This window comes from Xiphophorus couchianus, chromosome 6 (genome assembly GCF_001444195.1).
Source record: "Xiphophorus couchianus chromosome 6, X_couchianus-1.0, whole genome shotgun sequence".
Lineage (NCBI taxonomy): Eukaryota > Metazoa > Chordata > Actinopteri > Cyprinodontiformes > Poeciliidae > Xiphophorus > Xiphophorus couchianus.
In genome coordinates, this window is record NC_040233.1 from 27347189 (window position 1) to 27366569 (window position 19381).

At 39.0% G+C, this 19381-nt stretch overlaps 3 protein-coding genes across 6 annotated transcripts; all 3 read right to left on the minus strand.

Annotated features, from left to right (window-relative positions):
- Positions 1-149: 149 nt before the first annotated feature.
- Positions 150-13423, minus strand: LOC114146275 (zinc finger protein OZF-like). Of its 2 annotated transcripts, XM_028020216.1 has the most exons (3): positions 13124-13422; positions 1509-2186; positions 150-1424 (listed from the first exon to the last, which is right to left on the minus strand). In XM_028020216.1, the coding sequence occupies exons 1-3, from the start codon at positions 13320-13322 to the stop codon at positions 724-726; spliced, it is 1578 nt and encodes a 525-aa protein (XP_027876017.1). In that variant the 5' UTR covers positions 13323-13422; the 3' UTR covers positions 150-723. The 2 variants fall into 2 exon arrangements, with proteins under 2 accessions (XP_027876017.1, XP_027876016.1); XM_028020215.1 differs by having other exon boundaries at positions 150-2186; positions 13124-13423.
- LOC114146337 (lysine-specific demethylase 5B-like) lies at positions 5307-8134 on the minus strand. The gene is made up of 9 exons (XM_028020311.1): positions 8069-8134; positions 7248-7366; positions 7039-7164; positions 6757-6822; positions 6575-6663; positions 6391-6496; positions 6161-6266; positions 5771-5832; positions 5307-5559 (listed from the first exon to the last, which is right to left on the minus strand). Exons 2-9 carry the CDS (start codon positions 7263-7265, stop codon positions 5464-5466), a joined length of 669 nt encoding a protein of 222 aa, XP_027876112.1. The 5' UTR covers positions 7266-7366; positions 8069-8134; the 3' UTR covers positions 5307-5463.
- Positions 13424-13990: 567 nt separating the features above from the next.
- LOC114146309 (zinc finger and SCAN domain-containing protein 2-like) lies at positions 13991-17518 on the minus strand. Of its 3 annotated transcripts, none has more exons than XM_028020270.1 (3): positions 17227-17517; positions 15734-15891; positions 13991-15664 (listed from the first exon to the last, which is right to left on the minus strand). In XM_028020270.1, the coding sequence occupies exons 1-3, from the start codon at positions 17423-17425 to the stop codon at positions 14864-14866; spliced, it is 1158 nt and encodes a 385-aa protein (XP_027876071.1). In that variant the 5' UTR covers positions 17426-17517; the 3' UTR covers positions 13991-14863. The 3 variants fall into 3 exon arrangements, with proteins under 3 accessions (XP_027876071.1, XP_027876072.1, XP_027876070.1); XM_028020271.1 differs by having other exon boundaries at positions 13991-15658; positions 15728-15891; XM_028020269.1 differs by having other exon boundaries at positions 13991-15891; positions 17227-17518.
- Between the last annotated feature and the right edge of the window lie 1863 nt (positions 17519-19381).

The following is a 19381-nucleotide window of genomic DNA, read 5'->3' on the forward strand; positions in this document are numbered from 1 at the left end:
GGATCTGTATTAAATGGTTTGCTCCTGCTTAGTGAACTTGTAGGCAACAGTGTTCAGCAGCAGCCAAAGACTACAACGACTGACTGGAACAATGCAGTCAAGAAAATAACATCCAGGTTTTCAAAGAAGAGAAAAGAAGAAAAGACAAATGAAAGGGTTTCTCTTTATCAGTAACTTTGTCTATAAGAAACATGGATAGACTGTAGTTTGAATCCAAGAGGCTCCCAGACCTCTTGCTCCTCCTCACCAGGCTTTATGCTACACTGTGTGGTAGGAGACAAGGAGCCCAGCAGGTAACTGAAGTAATGGTCACACGATGACAGGAGACGGCGCTTCTCCCTCTTATGGAGATTGCATAGTGAGACGACAGTCGCTAGCTCTCATCCAGCTGAGCAAAAGACACAATTCATGCATGTGACATTTCTAGCTCATACACCTATAGACGCTATGCAAGAAAGTTGGTAAACTTTCATCTTTTGTTGTTATCATCGCTATCGTGTGCCAGGTGTTCAGTTCAGCCAGAGTGGAAGAAAATTGACGCTTTAGCTCCCTGTGTGTTTAGCCGCTACCAATAAAACGAGAGGGGAGGGAATAGCAGGAGGCACGGGAGACTAATTCTTTGTCATCCAGTTTCTTTGTAGAAGGAGAGACGATAAAAACAAAGAAGTAATATTATAGCCATCATTTTATTCTTAAGCTCATATTTATGTACTGCTGATTAATTTATTGTTTATCGTGAAAACCCTTCTCACCTGTATGACTTATTTTGTGGGCATTTAAATGACTAATTCGAATGAAACGTTTTCCACATGACAGGCATGAAAAAGGCTTCTCCCCTGTATGAATTGTCTTGTGGTCATTTAAAGTACTACTTCGAGTAAAACATCTTCCACAAGACTGGCATGAAAAAGGTCTCTCCCCAGTATGAATTTTCTTGTGTTCATTTAAATTACTACTTCGAGTAAACCTTCTTCCACAAGACTGGCATGAAAAAGGCCTCTCCCCAGTATGAATTTTCTTGTGGTCATTTAAAGTACTACTTCGAGTAAACCTTCTTCCACAAGACTGGCATGAAAAAGGCCTCTCCCCAGTATGAGTTTTCTTGTGACGATTTAAAACACTAATTTGAGAGAAACTCTTTCCACATGATTGGCATGAAAAAGGTCTCTCCCCCGTATGAGTTTTCTTGTGACGATTTAAATCACTACGTTGAGAGAAACTCTTTCCACATGATTGGCATGAAAAAGGTCTCTCCCCCATATGAATTTTCTTGTGGTCATTTAAAGTACTTATTCGAGAGAAACTTTTTCCACATGTTTCACATGAAAAAGGCCTCTCACCTGTATGAATTTTCTTGTGACGAATTACATTTCTCATATTAGAGAAACTTTTTCCACATGTTTCACATGAAAAAGGCCTCTCACCTGTATGAATTTTCTTGTGACGAATTACATTTCTCATATTAGAGAAACTTTTTCCACATGTTTCACATGAAAAAGGTCTCTCACCTGTATGAATTTTCTTGTGACGATAAAAATGACTAATATGAGAAAAACCCTTTCCACATGATTGGCATGAAAAAGGTCTCTCACCAGTGTGAGTTCTGTAATGGTTTAAAAAATTACTCTGTTGTGGGTAACATCTCCCACAAATGTCACATTTGAAAGATCTTTTCTTTGTACTGGTACCAGACTGACTCTCTGACAGAGAGGAGCTGCTTCCTTCCTGATCTTTGCTCTCAACCACTGGAGAGATATGAAGGGAAAACTGCTCTGTTCTTCTCTCTTCTTCATTCATATCATCTTCCTGAAGAGTAGAAGTTTCAATCAAAGCAGCAAACTGCTTCTGGACAAGCTGCTCTCCCTCCTGACTGCTGCAGAGGTTCTTCTGGTCCTGTCCAGTTGGTAAATGTTCTGGTGGCTGCTGTTCATGTTGAAGCACTGAACAATCTAACTCCTCGTTTTTTACATTTGTTAGTGGATAATCCAATTCCTCATGTTTGAGCAGTGCAGGTTGTGGTTCGTTCACTTCTTCTTTAATCCATTTTGATTCTGGTTCCATCTGTACCTCTTCAGTCCACTGATGTTCTGCTTCTTTCTGATCCTGACTGGACCTACTTGCCAGGCTACAGACTTGTTGGATGGCAGAAGCTTCTTCCTCATTGGAGACACTTGGCTGTTGGAGGTCTGTGGGAACAAAGGATGACATCATTAATATAATTTAATTGATAACTACCTCATGGATCAGCCTGGTTTCTCCTGGAGATTCTGGTCTGTAAGCATCATATAGTTCATATAAAATTGGTTTGTAGATGTTAACTAAAAAGCAGGTGACGTGTCCTCCACATTAATTTGCTGACATGGCAAAAATGTTAAAAAGATTTCAAATACATTCAGATTTTAATCTAGAAGAACAGTTTCATACATATTTTTTATTTACAATTCAATGTTTAATTTTCAGGCATTCATACCATTGAAGATCTCAAAATACATTAACAAAATATGTTTTTAATCTCACTTGTAGGCCTGTCACGATAGCAAATTTTGCTGAGCGATTAATTGTCTCAAAAAATTATTGCGATAAACGATAATATTGTTTGAAGACCTTTTTACACTGATTTAATGGAAATGACGTAATAATGCATGTGATTTCCTGCCAAAGATAGATACACTTTATTTTCAAAAGAATATTTAACACTGGAGCTGATAAACAAAATAAACTAAACAACCAAAAACAAAAATAAAATGGATTCTCAGTCTCCATTAACAATAAATGTACTTGAATAAAAACTAAACAACATAAAGCCAAAGTGGAAATAAATACTGCATTCAACCAAAAGAGGGCAGATTATGGAGTCTGTATATTATGTTGCCCTTCAGTAATAATTAGATTTAAATAGAGAAGATGGGCACATCGACTACCTGATGCAATAGTTCACACTATATGATGTTTTGTTCCTATTTTTCCCCTTATGACAATCTTAGCACGTTGGTCTTTCTAAGATTGTGTGGTGTGTTACGGTAGATCGTCGTTGCCGCTCCGATCTAAATCAGGGGTTTTTCCCGACTGGGAGCTTTACTACACCTGTTGAATGTGACAGGTAGCCAATCAGAAAGCGAGGATTCTCCTCCGTGTTTTCTGAGGGGAAATTACCTCGGGGAATCCCAAACAGCTGACACGACCCGAAGTCCAGCGGAAACAACATTAATGTTTATTCAACATGCAAAGAATATAGAAATGACAAGAGGAGGAGTTGGAGCGAAATTGCTACCGCAGTTGATAAACCCGGTAACTTTTCAGCTGTTCTTCGTTAACGTGACGTAAACAGGTTCTAATGATTTTCATTCAGTCAGGACTTTACGCTGACACTAGCCACATGCATTGCAGGTAGACTGTAGTAAAGCATTGATTAATGCCTGATTTTAAAATTAGTTCACTGGACTTGTAGCCATTATTTTGTGCCCATTGTTGGACACCACACGGCAGGAACGAACCGATCGAACCGTTATAACTAGGATTTCTGTCGGCTAATGTGTGGTCTGTCAGGTTTTAAAAATGGGCCGACAATCGGCCGACAGCTCTAAGATCGTGTCGTGTACGCTGGGCTTTACACTAAGGAAATGAGGAAGGAGGGTCAGTGGAGAGCACCGGAGTTGAGCCTTTTTTCATTCGGTGTCATCAACAGAAAGAGAAAAAAGGCCGGAAGAGACGATAGTGCCGATAATTGAAATGACGTCGATAGTTTTAATTTATCGTACGATTAATCGATTTATCGTTTATCGCGACAGGCCTACTCACTTGTAACCTTATGTCTAGCCTCACTTTTTAAAGTTGACCAGACTGTGTAGGAATTTAATTTAGTAAAACATGACAGTCTGGTTCTCTGGGTTATAAATATGATGAGACAGAGACGCGTTTCTCTAAGCCACTATTCAAAAAAGAAAGAGTAGACATCATTTCCTTAACAAAGGCAGATGTGTTGATGTTCAAGAGGAAGTGGATGCAAGAAAAGATCAAAAGGACTGGCCTAACATTGAAACCTATTCATTATCGCTCTGACTGTACATTTAGTTTAGTAACTGATTGTGTGAGAGTTGAGGCTGGATGAGTTTATCTCAACACCACACACTGAGGAGGATGGTGGAGCAGGTCAACACATCTCCAGGTCTCTCTGTAAGAGAACTGCAGCCAAGAGGAACATCCTGGAGGCATCAGGTCTCCATAGCAACCATCAGACACTGCATTCATGAAAACTGGATGTTTGAGAGACATAACGCAAAGAAATAATTTCCTGTAATCAGTTGGAATCATTTGATCTATTTAACTTGACTATGTCCCACACTACTAATGAGCAGCGACAGAGAGATATTTCATTAAACACATTTGAGAAATATAGATTTGGACAAAATCATTTGCATGTTTCTACTTTGACACAGTTTGCCCATTTCCTTTTTGTCGTTATTTATTTCTTCCGTTTCTTCTGTGCCCCAATGAAAAAATAACAGCTCATTCCGCGTCTCCATCATAATACTCTCCACTGCTCTGACTTACAAAATCATGTATGAGTTTACAAATTAAGCATTTACACCTTGTATTCCGGTCTTGTGCGCTATTCAGTTCCCCTGCGAAAATCTGTTCCCCCTGTGTCGGGAGCGCGCATTGCAGCCGGAGAGGCGGATTTGACCATTTTCACGGCGCTTCTGATCGATTTCTCGGTAAAAACAACTCAGTGAATCATGTCAAGCTTGTAACATTTAGTTTAATCGGCAGCTGTTGTTTGCAAAATTGTAAAAATAATTAAATAAACGAGGTTTTTTACGCTGTTTTGTGTTATTTTAAACGCCAAGAGAATCGGTCTTTTTCTAACTTTTGTCACTTACGCCTGACAGAAATAAGTCAGTCAACACTTAGTGTGTATTTATAATTTTTCATTGCTGATATAAGACGATTGCTGAAAGCATGGCACAAATATTAAGACTTCCTGAAAAGACGAGAGCGTGGACTTTCTGGTAAATGCCTTTCTAATGTAAAATATGACAGATTACTGTAGTAAGGAAATTTCTAGTTTACTACAGGCTATCACACATAACAATTTTTGAGAATTTGGCAACAGTTGCCCTTTATTCCCAAACGTTATGGGGGGAGGAGAGTAGAGAATGAATATTTCAGCTGCCTGAAATAATCTGTTCCCCCTCCATAACATGGGAACAAATTAATTCACCAACAAGTCTTTAACTCTGTTTATTCCTCTTATCATCAACAATGAATCCTGTGAATTTGGTAACATTTGCTCTTTATTTGACAAAGTTATAAGGGGCCTTGGGATTTAAACTTTTTTCCATAGCTGCCTTATATCAAAGTCTTGTAAGTATAAATATCAAACAGTTTTCAAAATGTAATTTATTAACCTTTAAACAACATACATAAACAAGCACACCACAGCAAACTCAGGAACAAAGGCAACTAAGGCAAACACGCAAAGCAGTGATATGTTTTTTCAGTTGGTGGGCTTCCCACACATGCATGATGGAACCACCTCAGACACACGTCACACTGGATCTAGGAAAGAAACCAAAAATATCAGGTTTTTTTTAGAAAAATATGTCTTTACAATTACAATATATAATCAATCATTTTAGATTCCCTTATATTCCAACTGCTGGAGGATCATATCATAGCTTGTTTACGCAAGATAAGATTAGATAAAACTTGTCCTCTTCATTTAGTTTACTAACACTAAGTCTTTGAATAATTCTAAAAACTTTCCTACCCAGTTCACATCCGTGTCACTTTCCATCTCTCCACAGAAGTGACACAAGTCTTTTAGGTCCTCTGTTAACAACAAAAGTATAAAAACACACACACACAATTATACATGTACAATCGTGCCCGTATATATGTGTGTTTGTGTGTGTATAAAACTATTACACAGGATGTGCTAAGCACCAACACAGTCATTTATGAAAAAAATATAGAAGATGAAATGATTGTACTTATTAATTTGTAGACAAACAATTTCCTTAAATAAATGTTTTCAGAGTCCATGTTAATGTATTAAGTTTTGCTAAGTACAGATGTTTTAGCCAAACATACAAATAATAGTAATCATGATAACAATTGTCATAAACACTCAAAATAAGAATATAAATGTTATCCTCACCACTGTTAAGGATTAGTCTCACAGCAATTTCCAACCTCATGCTGTGGACCGCCTCTCTGGAAACAGGAAAATCCACAACCTCTTTTGACAGGATTTTTTCTGCAAACTGAAATGAACAGCTTCATTTAATATCTTTAAATTTAAGTAACAAAGTAAGTAATTCACTGTACATGTCTCAAAATATATATCAAAATCCTAAAGTCATACACTGTGTGACAATATGTATGCACCTTCAGTGAAAATACACCACATGATGAGCTATCCTGTTGTTTCGGATGCTTGACTGTGTCACATGTCCAACGTGAGACATTGCACCCCTTCTTCCTCATAAATGCCCTGTAAATATAGATATATTAATAAGAACAACTTTATTTGATTTTCATACTTGAGTTAAACTTAAATTTTTAACCATACCTTGTGATTTGCAAGCATTTCTGGATGTCTTGTTTTGATTCCCCCAGTGGATTCAAGAACAAAGACTTTTTGTCTTGTGGGTAGATCACCTAGAAAGTGTGCATTCGACAGTTTTCATGTGGTTTTTGTCTATGAGATAAGTATGATATAGATTGTTTTTAGAGTATAAAAACATTTATTACCACTAAAGTCCAGTGGTGGTGTTGATTGTTGATTCCCAGAATTATTTCATAATTCATTGGGTTCATCTGTGAATAATAAAAAAAAACATAGATTTTTTCATATCAAGGACAAAATATGTTTAGTAACACACACATAGCACTGAGATTATACTTTTTTATAGGTGATACAGAAAAATCTGTAAAATCATATAAAAGTCAAAACATTTTCTTTTCATCGATTCAAAAATACTAATAACACATGGAAGAGTAACACAGAAGCACAGTGGAATGTGTAAGATCTACCTTTTTTAATCTAGGACTTTTTCCCTGCCACATTGCTGTCATTGCAAATGAATCTATGAACACAGCCTGTCCTGTGTTCTTGCTGTTGTATTCCTTCACGATGACGGCCAGAAATGCATTAATAGACTGCAAATGTATTACAAGAAAAAAGATTAGTTAAATACTGTAACAGCTGTGATATTTGAAAACAATGTAGTCATTGTACCTACCTGACTCTCCAGTTCCATGTCAGGACCAATTTTATTAATGTCAAAGTAAAACAACTTATATGCATTCACTTTTGACAGAAGGACAAAGACGTTTTTTCCAGTAAAAGCATCATGCACATCTGATGATGAGGATGGGGTGAGGAGTGGAAAACAAATAAAAAGTTAAAGATTAGTTTCATTGTCATGACACCCATTTCATTTAATTTTACAAAACATTTGATATGTTATCCATAGGGCTGCACAGTGGCGCAGTTGGTAGCACTGTTGCCTTGCAGCAAGTAGGTCCTGGGTTCGATTCCCGGCCGGGGTCTTTCTGCATGGAGTTTGCATGTTCTCCCTGTGCATGCGTGGGTTCTCTCCGGGTACTCCGGCTTCCTCCCATAGTCCAAAAACATGACTGTCAGGTCAATTGGTCTCTCTTAATTCTCCCTAGGTGTGAGTGTGTGTGTGCATGGTTGTTTGTCCTGTATGTCTCTGTGTTGCCCTGCGACAGACTGGCGACCTGTCCAGGGTGAACCCCGCCTCCCGCCTGGAACGTAGCTGGAGATGGGCACCAGCAACCCTCCCGACCCCATTAGGGACAAGGGTGAACAGAAAATGGATGGATGGATGGATGTTATCCATATTATGCAAATCATATGATTGGAGTCTGAGGAAGTATTAACTTCACTGATTCATACAGCTATTTTTTACATAGGAATTAATAATAAAGCAAGCAGTTTGTTGCACTGACTGACTGAAATTATTCCTTTCATTAAAACAAGACGAAAGCATATTAGTACAAAGACAGACAGTTTTTGTGAATTTAAAATAAAATTTACATTTCTCTGCTAGAGATTTTCTCTGGGTAGCAGATGATGGAGCAGGGGGAGATGATGCTGGAGCAGAGGGGGATAATGCTGGAGATGATGCTGGAGCAGAGGGGGGTGATGCTGGAGCAGAGGGGGGTGATGCTGGAGCAGAGGGGGGTGATGCTGGATCATAAGGCGGTAGTGCTGCATCAGCAAGGGGTTGAGCAAAATTTATTTTGCTTCCTTGATTTTTTAAACAATGTGGCAGTCGGGGACCCTCTCTAATGCAGATTTTAAGATGGTCAGTGTTTATCTTCCGGAATATCACACCATTATCATCTTGAATATCTGCATTTTTGCCTTGGATACTGATGACTGTAAAGGGTCAGAGAAAACCAGCATCCAATTTCCCACCTTTTCTCTGCTGACTGCGTATGTTCTGCCTCCACACTCGGTCACCAGGTTTAAACACAGTGCCAAGGTGTTGTGCTCTGCCCTTTGCTTTCTCCTGTTTTTTGGAAACACTGTCGCTGACAATGCTCCTCAGGCTTTCTTGTATTTTGACGTCCTCTGCCAACTCCTCCACTCCAACGATGTCCTCCACAGCACCGTCAATCTTTAAACACAAAATTAATATTTCAAGTGTCAGTTCAAATCTGTCATTTAGAAAGCATACACTCATCATATTTATGGCATGCTACAGTGAGATATCACAATATATTCTGGAAAAGAGTATACTGACAATGTCTCTTGAAATGGTTTACACAATTTTCACATTTATAGAAAAAATTCTGAAAACCTTTTCAGAATAAAGTCCTTTGTGAATGATGCACTTAAAGTAGATGCTTTACATAAATTCATGACTTCACTGAAATTTAATTCAGATGCAAAGTCTTCCTGACTATGCAAGAAAACATAAAATGTTTTTGAAGAAACTCAAGTGGTAACTGAAAAATAGAATTTTTTACTTAAATACAATACCATGAAATGGAAAGATTGACCATAACCCTACCATGTAATGTTCAGGGACTTCCGAGGGATAGCGTGCCTCTCTTCCGAACATGAGGAAGTATGGGGAATACTGTGTGGTTATTTGTTTTTTGGTGCGTATCCCAAACATCACAGCATCCAAATACTCATCCCAGGTGTGTGGATGGCCATCCACAACCTTACTCAGAGCTCTAAAATACATGAAAAGTGTAAGATGTCACACATAACACGTGATTTCTTACAATTAGCCTTATTTTGTAAGTAGTTTAGCCAATACACGCCTTGTTTTGTGATCTTTCTTTGAAAATGTATAGATTAGAGATAGTACTCACCTTTGAATGGTCCCATTCATTTTTTCAACCAACCCATTTGTTTGGGGATGGTATGGGGAACACAGACTTCGTTTGATATTGAGAATTTTGCACACTTCTTGGTTTATCTGAAAATTTATAAACAATTAACTCTGACAAAATAGACTGCATATTTAAACAACATATCGAACAAAATAGTGTGAAGGAGGACATTCATTGTGTTAAATTTCTCTAAGAGATTCAAAATAAATACTTACAGAATTTACAAATTCTCGTCCTTGGTCTGTCAAAATCCTTTTGGGGGCTTCAAACTGATGCACAAACTTAATTATGCATTCCGTAACTTCAGGTGCTGATTTACTCTTTAGTGGATGTGCCTGTGGCCACTTCGTAAAATAGTCAATCATGACACAAATATACTTGTGTCCAGATTTTGTTTCGGCCAGTTTTCCAATGAGGTCCATCCCAATTAATTCAAAGGGATGGGTAACCTTAAATGAAAGATTAAATAGATAAATAAATAAAAAAAAATAGAACAGGAAAATCTTTGAAAGCAGTATATCCATCCATCCATTCATTTTCCTCCGCTTTATCCGGGGTCGTGCCGCGGGGGTAGCAGCTTCATAAGCAGTATTTTGTCAAGCTAAAATAATATGTTCTCAGTATATTGTAAAATGTTTAGTATAATAAAAATACATTCCTTAATTTTATACATCAACTTGTTCAAAATGTAGGCCCTTTGTGAGAACATGGACAAAGCAGGAGAACCAACCACTGCACTGCTGCACACTACCATGTAGTCTCACTAAAACTGTTTCTTTTTACTATGAATTACCTTACCTTTATGGGAGCATAATCTGATGGCTGTTTCAGTGCTGGGGCACTGGCCTGACAGGATGAGCACTCAGAGACCTGGGAAGTGAGTGAAACACAAAAACCAACAAGAATTTAAGACATGCAAAGTTGACATTATTGGACAATTATAGTTTCATATTGGTAAAACAAATAAGGCTTACACATTTATTTTCCTAAAATTTAAATCTTGTATTTGGTATTACGAAAGAAAATTATTTATTTAGTCCACTGCTTATGTAACATACCCATTTCTTGATGTCCACAGACATTCCTGGCCAATAAAATCTCCTTGAGATGGCATCTGTTGTTTTTGTTTGTCCACAATGTGCACCTGTAGGGCTGGCATGGGAGTCAACAAATATTCTTTCGGCTTCCTCAGCACCTTTAACAACTTTGACCTTTGTTGAGGACAAATTGCCTTTGTGTTTAACGTAGAAGAGGTCATTTCCTTGGAAAAGATAAAGAACACCAATAAAAATATGACCGAAGCATGAAATTCTATTATTAAAATACATTTATAATTCTACAAATATGCAAATGTATACTACTACTACTGAGTTATACATAGAGGCTGAAACAAGAACCATGCAATAAACAGAACAGGAAGAAAGACATTATCAAATGCATATTTATTTTAAAATTTTACTTTTGGAGAAAAAAATAAACAGTGCTCATTTGAAGGAGTAATGTCTGTGAATTTGTTGACGTAATGGTTTTTATTCACAATTGTCCACTTTGCTAGATTTTGTTTCTTTTATTGATGAATGTAGAAGTACGGGAATCTTTCTACAACACAACTTAGAAATAGAACTGAGTACAAGTGTAATTCACATGAATAACATCTGCAGTCAGGAACATTGTGCGTTATTCCTGCATTATAACGTGGAGTAACGTTCGTGTGTGCACACATCCATCCATCCATCCATTTTCTGTTCACCCTTGTCCCTAATGGGGTCGGGAGGGTTGCTGGTGCCCATCTCCAGCTACGTTCCGGGCGAGAGGCGGGGTACACCCTGGACAGGCCGCCAGTCTGTCGCAGGGCAACACAGAGACATACAGGACAAACAACCATTCACACACACACTCACACCTAGGGAGAATTTAGAGAAACCAATTGACCTGACAGTCACGTTTTTGGACTGTGGGAGGAAGCCGGAGAACCCGGAGAGAACCCACGCATGCACAGGGAGAACATGCAAACTCCATGCAGAAAGACCCCGGCCGGGAATCGAACCCAGGACCTTCTTGCTGCAAGGCAACAGTGCTACCAACTGCGCCACTGTGCAGCCCTGTGCACACATATTAATCGAAATTAAATGCAGCAGAAAAATCAATAACAAAAAAAACATTGAATGTTATCTAACTGTTTTTAGATAACTTATGCATTCCACTATTTGCTACATATTAAAGTAGAGGTTACCGTCAATGCATCAATCTGGAAGATAAAGATAATTACCTTCAATCTTGTACGACGAGGCTTTCCTTCGAATGACATATTTTCTTTCCTTCGTTGACTGCGGTGGATATTCGCCTTTAACTTTATAGTTAAAGAGCGTTTCATATTCAACACTGTCCATATTTAAGAAAAGTGTCGACTTACTCAAATAGTTGGCTTAACTTAAAGCAAAACGTGACGAACAATCTGCCCAACACCTGCACATTTGCATAATTGATTGGAGCAACAGCACCACGTGATTTTTGACTTTTTAGAAAACACCGTATGTGTTTATATTGTAAGGTGCATTGTTAGATGTAAAATCTGCAACATATTTGTAACTTGGAAGATACACATTTAAACAGAGCATACATTACATAAAGATAATCAAATCAACAGTAATATTTATTATAACAATCTTAGATTTCAAAATATCAAATAATTAATTGCTTCAAACGATATATAGACAAATAATGACCAACAGTTTCAAAATTCACAGGATTTGCTTATTTTCTCCCCATGTTATGGAGGGGAATGGTTTATTTCAGGCAGCTGAAATATATGGTTCCCCCCTCATAACTTTGTCAAATAAAGAGCAAATGTTACCAAATTCACAGGATTCATTGTTGATGATAAGAGGAATAAACAGAGTTAAAGACTTGTTGGTGAATTAATTTGTTCCCATGTTATGGAGGGGGAACAGATTATTTCAGGCAGCTGAAATATTCATTCTCTACTCTCCTCCCCCCATAACGTTTGGGAATAAAGGGCAACTGTTGCCAAATTCTCAAAAATTGTTATGTGTGATAGCCTGTAGTAAACTAGAAATTTCCTTACTACAGTAATCTGTCATATTTTACATTAGAAAGGCATTTACCAGAAAGTCCACGCTCTCGTCTTTTCAGGAAGTCTTAATATTTGTGCCATGCTTTCAGCAATCGTCTTATATCAGCAATGAAAAATTATAAATACACACTAAGTGTTGACTGACTTATTTCTGTCAGGCGTAAGTGACAAAAGTTAGAAAAAGACCGATTCTCTTGGCGTTTAAAATAACACAAAACAGCGTAAAAAGACCTCGTTTATTTAATTATTTTTACAATTTTGCAAACAACAGCTGCCGATTAAACTAAATGTTACAAGCTTGACATGATTCACTGAGTTGTTTTTACCGAGAAATCGATCAGAAGCGCCGTGAAAATGGTCAAATCCGCCTCTCCGGCTGTAATGCGCGCTCCCGACACAGGGGGAACAGATTTTCGCAGGGGAACTGAATAGCGCACAAGACCGGATTTCCATCATTAATAACAATTGGGGTCATATATCAGTCATGGGCCCTGACTCATAAACACGTTTGTGCTAGCCTCTGTAGCTAGCAGCTAAAACAGTTTCTGTTCAGCCCCGTTTAGCAGCAGCTGGAGCTGCAGCAACTATCGCCGCTGACGGATCTCTGCTGTCTTCAGTGAAAACATCAGCACCTTTATCCAGACCTACCAGAACTTTGTCTCTGCAGCTCCGAACCGACTCTGTGTAGCTTAATTTCTGGTTTCCAGTTGATCCCCATCATCCTGCGCTGAGCATCGAGCTCTTCCTCGTAGCAAATGATGGTTTTTTCAACCTCGGTGAAGATTTCTTGAGCAGCAGCAGTTAGTCTCTCTCTGATAAAATCTCTGAGATGCTGAGCTGAAGACATGGTTGCTGAAATATTAGCAGGAATGGGACAATGCAGCAGTTTTCTAGCTTAGGCCATGCACAATTCTTCTTCGATGTTTTTGGAAATTGGCAAACAAGGAAATTGGTGCAATACCGCCCCCGACTGAAGTGGAGTGTGGACAGCCGAAAAACAGGTTAAAGAAACAACTTAGTATTAATTCATAAATCTTTATTACGAGACAAAATGTAGTCCATCCAATTTAGAAAAAAATAAATACACAAATCATCAAGTAAAAATCACAAGGCAGATAAACAATGACTAATAGTTAAAAATGTTAGAAATATCTAATTTCACCATATGTTGCAGTTGTTAAGTTGTTTAATACATCCAATCAGCACAAATGTTTACATGAAATTCTTCAGGAAAACATTAAAAGTTGGTATGCTACTCATGGCAAACAGTTGACTTGCAGAAGTTCATCGTGGAAATCTGAGGAGGATTCTGAAAGCGTCCTGATTGGCTACTTGCAGTTTCTTCATCATAGCTTTACTGTAGTTACACCACAGATGAGCTATATACAACACGGTGCAATACGTTTCAAAAAGGAACATTTTAACCTTAACTGGACAGATGCTAATTTTCAGTGCCAATACATTAGCTTGCATACAGGAAGGAAACATTATGATAATCCCAAAGGCTTTTGACCGACAGGGGTTCATTTTTATATAAATAGAACAAATATTACTGCCTCTGTCTATAATATAATTTGTTGTTTTACTTGTTTTTAGCAGTAAAAATTAAAAGTTACCATTCCCAGATCAAAAAGCAAAGATCCATATTTACTCAACAGCCCTGTGGATCTGTATTAAATGGTTTGCTCCTGCTTAGTGAACTTGTAGGCAACAGTGTTCAGCAGCAGCCAAAGACTACAACGACTGACTGGAACAATGCAGTCAAGAAAATAACATCCAGGTTTTCAAAGAAGAGAAAAAAGAAAAGGACAAATGAAAGAGTTTCTCTTTATCAGTAACTTTGTCAATAAGAAACATGGATAGACTGTAGTTTGAATCCAAGAGGCTCCCAGACCTCTTGCTCCTCCTCACCAGGCTTTATGCTACACTGTGTGGTAGGAGACAAGGAGCCCAGCAGGTAACTGAAGTAATGGTCACACGATGACAGGAGACGGCGCTTCTCCCTCTTATGGAGATTGCGGGGTGAGAAGAGAGTCGCTAGCTCTCATCCAGCTGAGCAAAAGACACAATTCATGCATGTGACATTTCTAGCTCATACACCTATAGACGCTATGCAAGAAAGTTGGAAACCTTTCATCTTTTGTTGTTATCATCGCTATCGTGTGCCAGGTGTTCAGTTCAGCCGGAGTGGAAGAAAATTTACACTTTTAGCTCCCTGTGTGTTTAGCCGCTACCAATAAAATGACAGGGGAGGGAATAGCAGGAGGCACGGGAGACTAATTCTTTGTCATCCAGTTTCTTTGTAGAAGGAGAGACAATGAAAACAAAGAAGTAATATTATAGCCATCATTTTATTATTAAGCATATATTTATTTACTGTTGATTAATTTATAGTTTGTCGTGGAAATCCTTTTCAAATGTATGACATCTCTTGTGACGATTTAAATGACAAATTTGAGTGAAACTCTTTCCACATGACTGGCATAAAAAAGGTTTCTCACCTGTATGACACTTGTTGTGACGTTCTAAGTGACCCAGTCTAGAGAAATTCTTTCCGCATGATGGGCATGAAAAAGGCCTCTCTCCTGTATGAGTTTTCTTGTGGCGATATAAATTACTAATTTGAGAAAAGGTTCTTCCGCATGATTGGCATGAAAAAGGTTTCTCACCTGTATGAATTCTCTTGTGGCGATTAAAATCTCTTGTTAGAGAGAAAATTTTTCCACATGTTTCACACGAAAAATGTCTCTGACTAGTGTGGGTTCTGTAATGGTTTTTCAAGTTACAATGATGTGTATAATATCGCCCACAAATGTCACATTTGAAAGATTTTTCCTTTGTGCCAGCACCAGACTTACTCTCCGACACAGGGCAGCTGCTTCCTTCCTGAATTTTGCTCTCAATCACCGGAGAGATATGAAGGAAAAGCTGCTCTATTTTTGTCTCTTCTTCATTCATATCATCTTCCTGAAGAGTAGAAGTCTCAATCAAAGCAGCAAACTGCTTCTGGACAAGCTGCTCTCCCTCCTGACTGCTGCAGAGGTTCTTCTGGTCCTGTCCAGTTGTTAAATGTTCTGGTGGCTGCTGTTCATGTTGAAGCACTGAACAATCCAACTCCTCTTTTTTTACATTTGTTAGTGGATAATCCACTTCCTCATGTTTGAGCAGTGCAGGTTCTGGTTCCTCCTCTTCTTTAATCCATTTAGATTCTGGTTCCTCCTCTTCCTCTTTAATCCAGTTAGGTTCTGGTACATTCACTTCTTCTTTAATCCATTTTGGTTCTGGTTCCATCTGTACCTCTTCAGTCCACTGATGTTCTGCTTCTTTCTGATCCTGACTGGACCTACTTGCCAGGCTACAGACTTGTTGGATGGCAGAAGCTTCTTCCTCATTGGAGACACTTGGCTGTTGGAGGTCTGTGGGAACAAAGGATGACATCATTAATATAATTTAATTGATAACTATCTCATGGATCAGCCTGGTTTTCCTGGAGATTCTGGTCTGTAAGCATCATATAGTTCATATAAAATTGGTTTGTAGATTTTAACTAAAAAGCAGGTGACGTGTCCTCCACATTAATTTGCTGACATGGCAAAAATGTTAAAAAGATTTCAAATACATTCAGATTTTAATCTAGAAGAACAGTTTCATACATATTTTTTATTTACAATTCAATGTTTAATTTTCAGGCATTCATACCATTGAAGATCTCAAAATACATTAACAAAATATGTTTTTAATCTCACTTGTAACCTTATGTCTAGCCTCACTATTTAATGTTGACCAGACTGTGTAGGAATTTAATTTAGTAAAACATGACAGTCTGGTTCTCTGGGTTATAAATATGATGAGACAGAGACGCATTTCTCTAAGCCACTATTCAAAAAAGAAAGAGTAGACATCATTTCCTTAACAAAGGCAGATGTGTTGATGTTCAAGAGGAAGTGGATGCAAGAAAAGATCAAAAGGACTGGCCTAACATTGAAACCTATTCATTATCGCTCTGACTGTACATTTAGTTTAGTAACTGATTGTGTGAGAGTTGAGGCTGGATGAGTTTATCTCAACACCACACACTGAGGAGGATGGTGGAGCAGGTCAACACATCTCCAGGTCTCTCTGTAAGAGAACTGCAGCCAAGAGGAACATCCTGGAGGCATCAGGTCTCCATAGCAACCATCAGACACTGCATTCATGAAAACTGGATGTTTGAGAGACATAACACAAAGAAATAATTTCCTGTAATCAGTTGGAATCATTTGATCTATTTAACTTGACTATGTCCCACACTACTAATGAGCAGCGACAGAGAGATATTTCATTAAACACATTTGAGAAATATAGATTTGGACAAAATCATTTGCATGTTTCTACTTTGACACAGTTTGCCCATTTCCTTTTTGTCGTTATTTATTTCTTCCGTTTCTTCTGTGCCCCAATGAAAAAATAACAGCTCATTCCGCGTCTCCATCATAATACTCTCCACTGCTCTGACTTACAAAATCATGTATGAGTTTACAAATTAAGCATTTACACCTTGTATTCCGGATTTTCATCATTAATAACAATTGGGGTCATATATCAGTCATGGGCCCTGACTCATAAACACGTTTGTGCTAGCCTCTGTAGCTAGCAGCTAAAACAGTTTCTGTTCAGCCCCGTTTAGCAGCAGCTGGAGCTGCAGCAACTATCGCCGCTGACGGATCTCTGCTGTCTTCAGTGAAAACATCAGCACCTTTATCCAGACCTACCAGAACTTTGTCTCTGCAGCTCCGAACCGACTCTGTGTAGCTTAATTTCTGGTTTCCAGTTGATCCCCATCATCCTGCGCTGAGCATCGAGCTCTTCCTCGTAGCAAATGATGGTTTTTTCAACCTCGGTGAAGATTTCTTGAGCAGCAGCAGTTAGTCTCTCTCTGATAAAATCTCTGAGATGCTGAGCTGAAGACATGGTTGCTGAAATATTAGCAGGAATGGGACAATGCAGCAGTTTTCTAGCTTAGCTTATGCTAGCTTCTTCTTCTTCGATGTTTTCTTTGCGGTTGATGTAGAACGAAATTGGTGCAATACCGCCCCCTACTGAACCGGAGTGTGGACAGGTGATAAATAGAGAAGAAAAAACAACTTTGTATTAATTAGGCCCGAGCAGCAAAGCGCTGCGAAGGCCTATTGTATCTGTACTGTTTATTATTATTATTATTATTATTATTACGATTCTTCCACCCTATTCTCGTGCCTTTTTGGGGGCTTTATCATATTCAAAACCTCACCAAACTTGGCGGTCGCGACTAGAAAATTAAAAAATTTTGAATTTTAAGGTTGCAAAAATCGCAAAAAAAATTGCTCAACGGCGCCAACTAGCAATTTTCTGTTGACACAATGGTATGAACGTATTTCATCGTAGAGACATGAAATTTGGTACACTTGTAGAGCTCACCAAAAGACTCAGAACTTACATTTAATGTTATAAGCCAACTATCACAGGAAGTCGGCCATTTTGTATTGAAGGTCCATTTTTTACCTCGATTTTGACGTTTACAGCCTTCGTATTTGATCGAACTCCTCCTAGGGATTTCGATTGATCGGCTTCAAACTCGGTCAGTCTGATCATAAGGCATGTTTGATTTAAAGTTACCAAATTGGTGAGTTTTGGAGCATGTTGAAGGGGGGTTGGCAGGGGTCAAAGTTCACCTACTCGCCATGAAAAACGAAACTCTTATATTTCCTATACAAAAACACATAGAGGCACCAAACTTTCAGTGATTGATCGTCATCGGGTGCCCTACAATACCCTATGGTCAAATGATGACATCACGTAGGCCACGCCCCCTGAGAACAGGAAGTGTCATGTTTTACTGTGAACGGTCGCTATCTTAGCCCTTTGACCTAATCAACATGAAACTGTGTCCAGAGACAGAAGACATGTTGGTGTGTTGTGGATTGAAGCCCTGACCGGCTGCGATAAAGCAGGTGGGCGTGGCGGCGTGGCGAAGTGACCTGTAACGCCGATGCCATACGTTTGCTTCTAGATTCCACATGTTTCGACCGAGCTGCACCAAACTTGGCCTGATTGATCCTGTTGTGATGCCTGACAATACTATGTCATCATATTATGACGTCATCTAAGCCCCGCCCCCTCAGAATGAATGAGAGAGATCTTCTGTGTAATTACATATGAAACAGTCCATGTTCGTCATTTGTAGGCCAATGCTGCCCTCTGCTGCCCACTGAAATAGTTTCATTATTTCAGTAATTCGACACCAGAGGGCAGCATTGCCCTATGGATTGACAGTTTAATGTTGTAATGAAGAGGAAAAAATGAAAATTTGTATTTCTGACAACAGGAAGTCTCATATTTTACTGTGAACGGTCGATAGCTTCTGCACCAAACTTGGCCTGAGTGATCCTGGTGGGATGCCCGTCGGACCTACGTCATCATATTATGACGTCATCTAAGCCCCGCCCCCTCAGAACAGGAAGTGCTGTTTTTTTCCTTGGAAAGCTCTGTTTATGGCTCTCTTGACCTAATCAAGATGATTCGGATGATAATCTCTGTACATGCTCGCTGCTGGCTGAACCGTGAGGGCGTGGCCAAATGGCGAATATCAGTCCCTCGCCATATGCATACGTTTGGCTCTAATTCACACATAGGTCATCCGATTGGCGCCAAACTGGATATGTATGACCTTTGTTCACCTCTAAAGAGCTCAACAAGGTTGAAATGTAATTTGGCTCCACTGCGCCCCCTAAGTTGATACATCGGCCGTATCTCCTCGATGCATCGACCGATCTGCACCAGATTTTTTGACAGTCGTCGGGGAGCGCCGCCGAACGCATTCACGCGTATCGCCCGGTGGACGGTCGGGGAAAATGCGCGACAGCTTCTGCGGCGGCTATCGGTCGGCGG